Genomic DNA, 13440 nt, shown 5'->3' with positions numbered 1-13440 from the left:
CAGAACCTGTTTTAAAAAGACTTAACACCCTTGATCAGGCAGCTAAGACAATGATAGAAATGGCCATGGGGGGATACAGAATATGACACATGAAAATCACTTGGGGAGAAATGAATGCAATTCAACGTGGGAGCAGAGAGAAGAGCCCACATTGAAGTAGGATGGGATGGGAGAGGTTTGGCATCTGAGAAGAACTTGGCAAGATGGACAAGACCTGCCTGCCTGCCTGGGGCTGGAGCTGGAAGTAAGGTGGCAATACGGTATGTTGTGTATGTGGGTATTTGAGGAGTTGGGGGAGGCAGGTGGTCAAAAATGTCGAGATGTTTGTATTTAATAATTAGCCAACGGGCAGCCAAGGAAGATTTTTTTAAACAGAGCAAAGATGGAATGAGAGTTGTATTTTAACATAGATTGTTGAAGCATTTAAAAGCAGATTTTAGTGTGTTTTGAAATAAAAATATGTCTATGTAAATAAGAATGTTTGATAATGTCTTAACAGGTTTTATTTCTAAATAGAATAACTTCCCCTGAAAACTTTAAGGGTATGAAAACTATGTATGAGAATTAATTCTTCATTTGTACTTGAGTCTGAAGAAAATTTTCTCGCTTTTACAATGATGCAGCTCTTCCATGCATAGATTTCTCATCTTAGTGAAATGGGGTATATTTTATAGCACTCTGAAGAATATAATTTTCCCCTTCCAACATCCAAATAGCTGAACTTTTAATGTCTGCATAATATTTTGGAATGCACATTTTTTTCTGCTTCTAACTCTCTGACCAAAACATGACCCTATAAAAATTGGGGAATAAATAAATAATTTTATAAACTAAAGCAAAAGACCTTTTAAAAAATCAAAAACAGGATTGCAACAAATAGACATGGATCTAATCAGAAGACAGTTTTTTTTAGTAGTATTTTTCTCATAATTACCATTATAATGGTTAGAGATGGCCCCCAAATAAATCTGAAAACGTGAGTAGTTCAATGTACCCTCTCCCAAATCTTTATCACATAGATTATATCATATATAAGCATTTCACATAGATTATATTTCATCTGTTTTTCTGTCTACCATTATGGTAGACAACATGATAGCTTAAAGGACAGAGAATTTAAAACTATAGAACATGTTCCCAAATATATAATGACAAACTACATTTTGAAGTAAGCAAAGTATTGCCTAAAAGTGTTTACTTAATAATTGCCTATATATATTTTCAGAGTGTTTGAAGATACTGAAATTCAATAAGCTGTTTTTGAAGACTCTGTCAAAACCAGAAACAAGAACCACATCAAAACATCACTATGCATGTTTTTGGAATAAGATTTTCACTTATTTTATGGCTAGTGGACCGAGAGTGCTAAGTAATATCCTGCTGACCTCAAAGAGTCAATGAGATTCCTTGGTGCCTAATGTACTATTATTCACTATGTATTGAATAGAAAATAAATTATTTACTACATATTGTATAGGAAATAAATACTCAAACAGATTGTTATTTCATCTAAATGACCTAAGTAGAAAAACTAGTTCAAACCAAATAGGAGAACATTCTTCAAATTGCAAAAGCTTTATCTTACGATTCTACTTGAGCTATCTCAACATACTTGAAACACTTTATTTAAAAAAGTTTGATTTCCAAACAAATAATTATGTAAACCCAAAGTTTACCTTTGGCAATATTATTTGTTTTGTTTTACTTTTTGTTTTTAAATATCCTATTCTGAAGTTCTTAATGGGACTAGAGTTGTTATGGTTTTGCTCCCAAAGGTGCGTGTGTTGGAAGCTTGGTCCTCACTGTGGAGATATTAGAAAGCAGTCTGTCCTTTACCAGGTTGGGCCAAGTGGGAGGTTGCAAGACTAGCTCCTCCCATGCCCTAGCTTTCTAACATCGTGTGGTGCCTCCCTCTTGCATAAGCTCCTGCAGTTGTGAGGCCATTCACCATGAGGTCCTCACCAGAGTTGAACCAGTACCAGTGGCATGCCATGAACATCTAAAACTGTGAACTAATTAAATGTCTTTCTTTATAAAGCACTAAGCTTCAGGTATTTTATAAACAGGAAATAGACTAACATAAGAGCCCCTCCAAGTTGACACATAAAACCGACCCTGGCATTCCCTCCAGTTGGCATTAATTGACGATTTTGATTTGAATTCTTCATAAGAAAATATATAGGGGAAAACAGAATTAAAAGAAATCACTTTTCCATATTTTCTAAATTAATATTCAAACCCAATTTAATAAAAAAGAATAGGAAAATTAGCTATCTGACAAGTATGTGTACAATACAAATTAACATCTATCAACACTTCTCTTGTCAGTAAGGTACAACTGTGATCATTTAAGAAAATCACCTTATGAGCATAAAATAAACTGAAAATAGCTTTGTGAAAATTAAGAGTGGGAAGAGGAGAGGGAGGAGGAAGAAGGGCTGGATCATGGGTGGGAACTACCACTATGTTCCTAAATCTGTATATTTGAAATAAATAAAACTTGTATACCTTAAATAAAGTTTAAAAAATAAAGGGTTGGGCAACCTTGAAAAAAATCACAAGCTTATTTCACATTATTCACAAATGATCAATATATATTATTGACTATGATAACTGAAAAAAGTGTAATATGATTTATCAAGTTACTGCCATTATTTATGCTTTCCTTAAAAAAAATCAAAGGTACAATATACTTGTGGCATGGGAGCATACTCAATCTTCATGTAGCAAATGAATCAAAAAAATTAAAATAACTTTCAAAACAAAATCACCAGCAGTTGAATAACCTTTTTCGATGAAAATGGCTTAACATCAAGAGGGAAATGAAAATGAAAGTGACTTCAAAAGCCAAAGCCTTACCAGTAACCAGATCAAGTTCAATGTCACTTCTGCTCTCCTTCCAAGACAGCAAGGAGTCGAGGCTGGTGAGATCTGCAGATTCTATGTAGCTGCTTATTGTCAGCATCATCTGATCCACTTTTGCTATTCCATAATGAACTTTGGTCTCGTCCATCAGAGACATGTTCATTAGCTTTACAGTTGTGTCAAAAGCTTGGTGGAAGGATTTAGAAGCCTTGCTGTAGTCTCCCTAAGAAAGTAATAAAAACAATTTTCATCTTAATTTTTGTTTCATCATTTCATGTATTTGCCCATCTTACTTTGGCAAGTCCCAGGCTGACCTTTCTACAATTATAGCAGATCATTTTCAAGAAGTAAGAAATGGTGGCGCCGCAGTTCAATAGGCTAATCCTCCACCTGCGGCGCCGGCACCCCCGGTTCTAGTCCCGGTCAGGGCGCCAGATTCTGTCTCGGTTGCTCCTCTTCCAGTCCAACTCTCTGCTGTGGCCAGGGAATGCAGTGGAGGATGGCCCAAGTGCTTGGGCCCTGCACCCCATGGGAGATCAGGAGAAGCACCTGGCTCCTGGCTTCGGATCAGCGCAGTGCACAGGCCGCAGCGCGCCGGCCACAGCGGCCATTGGAGGGTGAACCAACAGTAAAGGAAGACCTTTCTCTCTGTCTCTCTCTCTCACTGTCCACTCTGCCTGTCAAAAAAATAAATAAATAAAAAAATAAAAATATATAAAAAAAGTAAGAAATGGCAAACAGGCTCTCTATTTGAATAAGGTTCTTTCAAAGAGTAATGAGTATGTACCAGCCAATACCTTAATTTAGTAATATAAGTTCTATCTATTAGATTGGACAGTATGAAATTTAACTAGTTTTGAATGAAAAGTGATCCAATTTGGCAGTTTTATAAGGTTCATCCTAATATCATAGTAACAAATATATGTTTAGGAAATAATGAACCAATTCATACTGATTTCACTGTTTCATTGAGATTGTAGCTTTGAGATTTTCTACCTTACGTTTGTTTAAATCATCGTTTCCTGTTTTCTTACAGGCTGTTGTATTGCAATTTGCTGTTTTCTGTCTATTGTACAAATTTTTTTTTCTCATCATCAATTCTACAGTCCTTGCTCAAAATTTTTACATTCTATCTTTTGTTACTACTGTTATGCTAACATTTTTATAGGCCTATGTGACAATATGTAAAACAGCTGGTCAGTTTCTGTGCTCATTTCGACTGACACAAACACATCAGAAGAGTATTACTTTAAATATTTACCTCCTATCCTTCATGTATTAATTTTTAACATTTTAATTGTAGCATTTGTCTTAAACATTTAATTGAGATATAACATACTTAGAGAAAAAAAAACTTAACAGTTTCCAGATTCATGAAATTTTGGAGTTTTACAATGTTAACACATCAGTGTAATCATTTCTTAGATTAAAAGTATAATGTTTCTGAAATAGATTATTTATAGTACACCAGAATCCACTTGATTGCCTGTCCCAAAGGGAAACCCCATTGTAGCCATTGATTAATTTGACTTAGTTTTGGTTTTGAAATTTGTGTAAATAGAACAAATCAAATAGTAAACACACCATTGTTTTTGCAATGATTCAAATGTGGTATTACAATTGTGAGGCTTTTGCATATTGTTGTTTATGGCCACAGATTTTTAATTTTAATTGCTATAAAGAATTCCAGTGTTTGGATTTGTAAACACTTATTTATTCATTTCCATACTGTGGGTTTTATTTGGATTGCCTCCAGTTTTTCACTGATATTGATAATAATGCTATGAAAATGTTTATATGTCTTTGTTTGCATCTGTGTGTACATTGCTGTTAGAGGAGAAAAAAAAAAGTCTCAAGTAGCATCTTAACTGTTGTGCCAAATGTCCACACCAAACTAACTTCTAGAAATCAGTATTGTTTTGTAATGAGATTTCACTAATTAATGTATATTATATTTCCAGATTCCAAATTTAAAGAAATTAATATCAAATTTAATCTTCCTTCCAAAGATTCTATAAGAACCTTCCATAGTTTATTTTTTGCTATCAGATTACTCCTATTCTATTACACATTTCAGAAGATTCTAGTAATTCACTTGGCAATCTTAAAGACTAGACTGAGGGCCAGTGCTGTGGCATAGTGGGTTAAAGCCCTGGCCTGCAGCGCCAGCATTCCACATGGGAGCCTGTTTGAGTTCCAGCTGCTCCACTTCCAATCCAGCTCCCTGTTAATTCACCTGAGAAAGCAGTGGAGGATAGCCCAAGTGATTGGGCCTCTGCATCCATGTGGGAGACCTGGAAGAAGCTCCTGGCTCCTTGCTTTGGCCTGGCCCAGCCCTGGTCTTTGCAGCCTTTTGGGCAGTGAACCAGTGGGAGGAAGACCTCGCTATCTGTCTCTACTACTCTGTAACTCTGCCTTTCAAATAAATAAAATAAATAAAAAAAAAAGATTAGACTGAGAATACACAGTGCATTTATGCATTTTATAAGCTCATCATATTAGAAGAGGGTAATTTCACTGAGTATTAGTGGACAATTTCAGGGCAAGATCTCAATGATATCATGGACCTTGAAACAAAGCTTGAATTATAACACTATAATGTAGAATTCTTATGCATTTATTCTGATTATTACCAGATCCTTTTTAGAGGCTAAAACATCATCCTTTCCAATGAACAAGCTCAAAATAAAAGAGTATTTTCTTAGTCCTAAGGATAAATCATTCCCTACCCATTTCTTACCTAGTAAAATTAGTGTTCAAATTACCATGATTTTATCTGTGTGACTGTTCTCTGATCTCATTAAGGAATAAGAAATCTCAGGGCAGGCATTTGGTTTAGTGATTAAGGTGCCCGCATCCCATATTGGATGCTTGGTTTGAATCATCGCTACTCTATGTCCTATCCAGCTTTCTAATTCAGACTCTGGGAGACAGCAGGTGATGGCTCAAGTACTTAGGTCCCTGCCACTCATGTGGGAGACCTGGATGAAATTCTGGGCTCCTAGCTTTGTTCTGGTCCAGTCCTGGCTGTTGAAGACATCTGGGGAGTGAGCCAGGAGATGGAAGACTCTCTTTCTCTCTCTCTCTCTCTCTCTCTCTCTCTCTCTCTGTTATTTTGACATTCAAATAAATAAAATTTTAAAAAATTATAAAAAGAAATCTTATAAAGGATCTATACCTAGACCTGTCCCTGGAACACTCTCATTTGACACCTTTATTTATATATTTTCAGTGAACAGTTCATCAAAGACCACATGTGAAAGGTGGGACAGGTGGCAGCTCTCCTTTTGTGATTATATAAAAAAAGGTAAGCCTACTAAGAGAAAGGGTCTTTTAATATATGCTAACTTAATTACAATAGCACTATAGTGATTACAGAAAAAGGTCACTCCAGTATTTTTCCAAATAAAGTTTTGCAGTATAACTTTGTTCATTGAGTAACATTATTTCTTGGAAACCGTAGCTAAGAATACAATTATAATACATTACGTTAGGAATTTAAAGCTAAGAAGATGAGTTGAGGGCAGTTTGAAGGAGACCTACTAAGCAGACGGACGGACAGCAGCAGTATTAGGTATGCTTTCAATGGCTTGGGAGAAATTTTCAGACTACTAAAATATTATACAAAAATGAAAGAGAACTTTTACATTTCAAAAATGAGAGATTATTCTTGTGTGGTATAAAATTGGTAACAAATATATCATGTGTTGGTTCAGTGAACTGACATTTTGTTCATCAACTCTGAGGTTCTCATTTGAGCACTAAGTAAAACAAGCAAGGTAGACATCCCCTGCTCTCATCAAGTTTATATTCAAGAAGTTACTAACAGAAAGTAAAAAATATTGAAGTCATGTCCTACAGTTAAGAACTGAGGAACCAAGCAAAACTAACAGGAAATCTTGCTGAAAACCATTGCCCTTGAGAGAGAGAGAAAAAAAAAAAAAACTGGCTGAGACCAGTCAAAGCCATGAGACAGCATATTAAACATGCAATGCTGACTGCCGGATAAACATGGGACATTCTGGGCCAAAATACGCCCCCTGAGCTTGCTAAGGCTGTCAATTTTGGAATATGCAGAGTGTTACGAGGTGTGTAGCTGACCTGTGGCTGGGCAGAAATGCAAGGAACTTCTTTTTCTTAGCTGATCAGTCAGCTCCTAGGCCCCACCTCCACTCCTCACTCCCTTCCCAATAAATACCTTCTATAAAAACGGTGCAGGGAATGCTATTTGAGCATGGCTCCCAGCTCCTTGCTTGGCTGCTCTGTAATAAACTCTGCGAAAGACAGTGGCTTCACTGTCTGGCTCCCTTATGTGTGGGCAAATTCATCTTGCTTCAGTAACAAAAACCACAAACAGCAGAACCAAGAAATAAATATTACATGGACAATCGCAATGCAGTAAAGTTGACGACAGCCCTGGTGGCTATGTTTGATTGGATTGTCTAGGGGCGGCCTCTCTGAAGAGATCTGAATGACATCTCACGTGAAGGTGAGATGGGAGAGTGTTCCCTGTGGAGCAATCCAGGAGAGGCACATGTCCTAAGGCAGGAACCAACCTGGCACGTGTAAAGAATTCCACAAAAATCAGTTCAGCTGCGGTGGAGTGGATAGGGAGAACGGGGAGCACCAAGGTCAGAAATATGGGGGTGAGGGCATTACATCTGCATTCCAGGGCAAAGATTTCTACTTACGTTCTCAAGAAGAGTTAGTAACGGACGTGATTTAAGCAGAGAAATAATATGATTCAATTTAAGTTTGAAAAATATTATTTTGGCCTCCGTGTAGAGACTGGCTTATGTTCTGGAGAGGGCCAGTGCCTGCAGGGAATGGGTTTGCAGTACTACTTACTGCACTGGTCCAGGGAGAAGATGCAGGGTAACAAGCTGATGCTGGTAAGAGTAGCACAGAGAGAAGGAGGCGGATTGAGATCTGTTTTGTTGGTTTTAAGGTTGAGGTTTGCTTCTGGATTGGATATGAAGTACAGATGAGCGAACACTCCAAGGAGGTCCTGAGTTTTGGGGCTTGAGCAACCACATTGATGGATAATTATACTGTTGATTAAGATGAGGAAGACTAGAGGGAACTAGGTTAATGGAAGGAGGAATTATGTTAAATGTGTGATATCGTTTAGAAGCTCAGGTGGACATGTTAGGTAAGCAGCTGGCTTTGCAAGTCTGGAGTCCCAGAAGAGATCAAGATTGTGAAGATAAAAAATGTAACAAATATGGGAGTCATTGGTGTTTGGACAGTATTTATAACCATGGGTATGGGTGATGTCAGTTAAGGAGCACTCATAGAAAAGAGATGGTTACCTGGAAGATACCTGGCTATGTTCTATCATGGTACGGCATTTAAAGGAAAGATGAATTGAATTCAGTTCTTAGGTTATATTTGATACAGTCCAAGTAAAGATGTGAAGTAGGTAGTGGAATTGAGGGAGAGATCTGAGCTCAAGATGTTAAGTAGCTTACAGTATCTTGTACCAAATATATGCTAAGGATTCTACTAGGTACCATATAACTATTCTAAAATTTCTAATCTTTAGATAATCTCCAGGCCATCTTGTGATTGACAATTGAAATATAAGGAAACTGAGAATCAAAGAATGGCCTTGTTCAAAGTTATCATTAATTAGTGCCTGAGCTCAGGTGGAAAAAAATTTAGGGGTAGTTCCTCTCCTCCTATAGTTTCCTTCTTGTAAAAGATTAGTTAATGTATAAAGTGTGGTACAAATACCCCCACTTTTTTTTTTTGTTAACCAATATAATTGAAAAAAAGGCCATCAATACAACCAGGAAACATCTGGGGCTGATGTTGTGGTGCAGCAAGGATAAGCTGCCACCTGCATTAGAGCCATAGCTACTCAACTTCTTTTTTTTTTTTTTTTTTTTTTTTTTTTTTTTTTTTTGACAGGCAGAGTGGACAGTGAGAGAGAAAGAGAGAGAGAGAGAAAGGTCTTCCTTTACCGTTGGTTCACCCTCCAATGGCCACTGCGGCCAGCGTACCATGCTGATCCGAAGCCAGGAGCCAGGTGCTACTCCTGGTCTCCCGTGCAGGTGGTCAAGGACTTGGGCCATCCTCCACTGCCTTCCTAGGCCACAGCAGAGAGCTGGACTGGAAGAGGTGCAACCAGGACAGAATCCGGTGCCCCGACCGGGACTAGAACCCGGTGTGCCTGCGCCGCAAGGCGGAGGATTAGCCTAGTGAGCCGCGGCGCTGGCTTATTCAACTTCTGATGCAACACCCTGCTAATGCACACACCAGGAGGCAAGAGATGATGTTCAAATACTTGAGTTCTTGTGAAGACCCAGAGAGAGTTCCTGCCTTCTGGTTTATGCTGGGTCTAATTCCAGATAGTACGGGTATTTAGGGAGGGAACCAACAGATGAAAAATAAGGATTTTAAATAATCAGGAAACATCCATAAACAACTGAAAAGTAGAGACATGAAATAATTCATTGTCAGTGTTTTCCTTGGAAATGGCTTTGTAGAACGAGAAGGAAATTCAGGTTGTCATCAAGGCTACTACCTTGCCTTAAAAAGATCAGAAGGAAAAAAAATTACCATGTATTTCTAGTAAATTCACTATTTTATGTCTAATACCTTTCAAATTATTTTCTTGATAATGATTTAACAACTCAGAATCAGTATGGGAAGTTATCAGTAGATTTTTTTAACTTGAGGAAGTATATAGGAAAAACACAGTAATGTACAAAAACTGAATGTAACTTTAACAATCTGAGTAACAAATCAAGCTTTGCTTTGAAATCAGTGACATCATAGAATACCACTATGGTATTATCCACTTAATTTATAGAAGACCAGTTATCAATGGAATCAGCAAAGTATATGAAACAACTAGTATTTCTGAATGCACGTGTATTTGAAGATAACATAAATACCTGGAATCCTTCAAATTTTATATTAGAATAGAGGTAAATGGATAAAAAATTAACTTTTGGAAGTAGAGATAGTCTTTGGATATTTCATGTTTCTGGCCATTAAATATTTTTTAAAATATTTTTTTTAAATTTTTTTTTGACAGGCAGAGTGGACAGTGAGAGAGAGAGAGAGAGAAAGGTCTTCCTTTTTGCTGTTGGTTCACCCTCTAATGGCTGCCATGGCCGGCGCACTGCAACCAGTGCACCGCGCCGATCCGATGGCAGGAGCCAGGTACTTATCCTGGTCTCCCATGGGGTGCAGGGCCCAAGGACTTGGGCCATCCTCCATTGCACTCCCGGGCCACAGCAGAGAGCTGGCCTGGAAAAGGGGCAACTGGGACAGAATCCGGCGTCCCGACCGGGACTAGAACCCCGTGTGCCAGCACCGCAAGGCGGAGGATTAGCCTAGTGAGCCGCAGCACCGGCCGCTGGCCACTAAATATTAAATTCTTCTCCAGAAATAAAAAATAAGAGAATAAAATACCCATTGATGAGATACAAACTTTTGGCAAAAACATTAAGAGAAATGCAAATCTAAAATATTATCCCTTAGAAAAATTTACTGCTTTATTTTCCTTTTGCTTCCTGTTATTAGGGAAATACAGGATGATACTTGATGCTCCTGTTATGCTAAAGGACTGAGTCTGCAGCATTGTTTGCTGGTAGGAAAAATTCATTTGTAATCTCTGCACTTCTGTTTTAGAGAACAATCCCAGTAAAAAGTAGGACTGTATCACACTAACATGAGAATTGATGAGAATTGTGTTGTAGCAATTATCATGATTTGCTGTGACCCTGAAAATCTAATGTATCAATAAATTCCTTAATTGTTTTTAAATAAAGAGAAAAAAAGGACTAAATCTTTTTATTAGGAATGCCAATTCTGCTACTCTGGGAAAAGCTGCCCCAAAACAGACTGTAAACCTCACAAGGTTTGTGAGTCTTACCTCTTTTTCACCACTATATCCTGAAAAGTAAACAAAATCAAGAAGAGTCAGAGATGGGAGCATCAGACAGACAAAGCACAGGGCAGAGAGGAAAGGTGAGCAGGACTGGGGCAGCACCCAAGAGAGGCTCAAAGGAGAGGCGAAGCCAAGCGAGGGGGACCAGAGGAAGTGGCCAGCAGAGGATGGGTGACCAGAAAGAAGGAGGCATAAGAGAAGGGAGCCAAGTTGGGCAAGAGAGGGAAATTTTAAAGAATGTTTATTTTTATTTACTTGAAAGGTGGAGCAACACACACACACACACACACACACACAGAGGAGGGAGGAAAGGAGCAAGAGGGAGAGATTGAGATCCTCTACCCGCCGGTTCACTCCCCACAAGACCACAACAGCCAGACAGCCAGGGCTGGGCCAGGCCAAAGCCAGGAACTTGCAACTCCATTCAAACCTTCCTTGTGTGAGGCAGGGTCCCAGATACTTCCACTTGCCAGTATGCATTGGCAGGAAGCCGGATTGGAAGCCAGCATTCTAACATAGGACGAGGGTGTCCAGCAGCAGCTTAACCTACCCTGCCACAACACCTGCCCCTGAAAAGGTTTTTAAGATCATGAAGCCAAGGACAAACAGGCCAGGGGGAGCATGAGATGGGTGTGTAAAAGAAAAGAAACCAGAGAAACTGCTTAAAAATCCCTCTGCCAGCAAGCAAGCAAGAAAGAGCAAAAGAGAAAGAAAAGAAAATCAAGAGAAGGAGGGAGGAAGGGAAGTATCATATTCTTAGAATTGTATACATGGCCCACATGGAATCTGGTCTTTGTATTAATATCAGATTAATATGAGAATTGCTGAGAATCACATTGTAATAATTATCACGCATTTTCTGTGACCCTGAGAACCTAATGTATTAACAAATTCCTTTTAAAACATGAGACAGCCCTTTGCCTAGAGCAGAAACAAGTATTTGTTTCACTCATTCAAATTAATTTCAACCTCTATTTCTATAAAACAAAAACCCCTAAGTTACTCTGAAATAAAGTTAATTTTATGGCAAATAGCAGAATACTATAGTGGTTAAGAGTATGGGTTGGAATACCACTGCCACCTAGAATTTTGGAGACCTGGGATGAGTGAAACTCACTAAGGGCCTGGGAATGCAGAATTGTTTGAAAGCAAGGCGGGCATAGAGAATACTAACAGCCAATGAGCATACAGATAGCAGCTGCAGCTAGTCTCCTGCCAGAAAGCTCTGTTCTAAGTGCTTTACATATATTAACTCAATACTCAACAACAAGCTCCTGAAGTGGGATCAGCGAGGCATCCTGCAGTGTAAGTAACTGGTTCCCAGTCACAGATCTTGTATGCGGACAACCTGGGCTTTTAACCCAAGCACTCTGGATTCAGAGTTGATATGTTGCTTTTCTTAGAGACAGACAAACAGAAAGACAAATGCACAGATGGAGAGAGATATTCCTTCTACTGGTTCACTCTCCAAATGCCTGTAAGTCAGAGCTGGGCCTGTTCAAAGCCAGGGGCTGGGAACTCAACCCAGGACTCCCACATGGGTGGCAGAAACTCAAGTAATTGAGTGATACATCTGCTGCCTCCCAGGGTGTGTGTTAGTAGGAAGCTGGAACAGAAGCGGAGTAGCCAGGACTTCAAACTGGCACTCTGATATGAGATGCATGGGCCCCAAGAGGCAACCTAACTGCTGTGCCACACACCCACCCCTGAGAGTTTGCATTTTTAGCCACTACCTTCACAGCCCTTCAGGGAGGAGCTGCCAACCTCCAATCAAGATGTCAAAGAAGCAGAAATGTCGATTACCCTGATTTGATCAGTACATACTGTGTGTATATCGAAATATCACACTATAGCACATAAATATGTATAATCATTAATTTTTAAAAATACATAGTTTGAGAACACAATTACCCTAAAAGTTGATGGATCTTAATCATGATCAAAATAGCAATTACAACCAGAGAAACAAGCCTGTTTCGTATCATTTCTAAAAGAGAATCTAGGTAGTAATAAAAGATACAACCAGGAGAAAACTGTGCTAGAGATCCTTATGAATAGTGCATTTTATGAACAATGGTTTCTTGTAAAATTTTAGACATTTTTTCTTTTCTGTCTTAGTTTACATAGCCAATCTGCTGCTAAGACTCTGTCGCTCCCCCTCTTCGTGGAGGAACGACACAGGACCCTGCGCTGTTCTTTCGTCTGCTCGGCCCTCCCCGGGTTTGCTGCTGGTTCTTCCCGGGTTGGCTACTATCCCTTCCACCTCCGTGGAAGGGCAGTTCCCCCTGGCCACATTCCCCACTTCCGCAGGGGAGCGGCACACCGCCGGCCGGCTCTTCTCGGGGGCTGCACAGGTGTTCCTTCAGCTACATGTTCCCCTTAGATGTTCCTGGTGCATGCCGTCTCTCTCCTCCTTTATAGTCCTCCTCCGCCAATCCTAACTCGGCTGCCCACACGCCGAGTACGCTGCTCTCCTCCAATCAGGAGCAAGTCCTACAGTTTATTAGCTGAACTGGAGGCAGCTGTGCGGAAGCTGTTTACTTCTCTCCCAGCGCCATATTGTGGGAGAGCAGATGCATAGAATAAGTCTTAATTCCAGTAACTCAGTCCAGTCCGGTTTGCTCCCCACAGACTCCATTCTAAATTTCCTTCAGAATTACTCTTGGGTTTGT

The 13440-nt window shown here is 39.3% G+C and overlaps 1 protein-coding gene across 5 annotated transcripts in view; it reads right to left on the bottom strand.

Annotated features, from left to right (window-relative positions):
• Window positions 1–13440, bottom strand: part of TTC29 (tetratricopeptide repeat domain 29) — a 263775-nt gene that overhangs the window by 87092 nt on the left and 163243 nt on the right. For all 5 annotated transcript variants that reach the window (XM_008267377.4, XM_051820003.2, XM_008267378.4 and 2 more), the window contains one exon: window positions 2860–3088. In XM_008267377.4, coding sequence (XP_008265599.2) covers window positions 2860–3088 — 229 coding nt within the window. The remainder of the gene's footprint in view (window positions 1–2859; window positions 3089–13440) is intronic.

This window comes from Oryctolagus cuniculus, chromosome 8, assembly GCF_964237555.1.
Source record: "Oryctolagus cuniculus chromosome 8, mOryCun1.1, whole genome shotgun sequence".
Classification (NCBI taxonomy): domain Eukaryota; kingdom Metazoa; phylum Chordata; class Mammalia; order Lagomorpha; family Leporidae; genus Oryctolagus; species Oryctolagus cuniculus.
The sequence above is the reverse complement of the archived record's forward strand: the minus strand, read 5'-3'. Positions and strand labels throughout refer to the sequence as shown.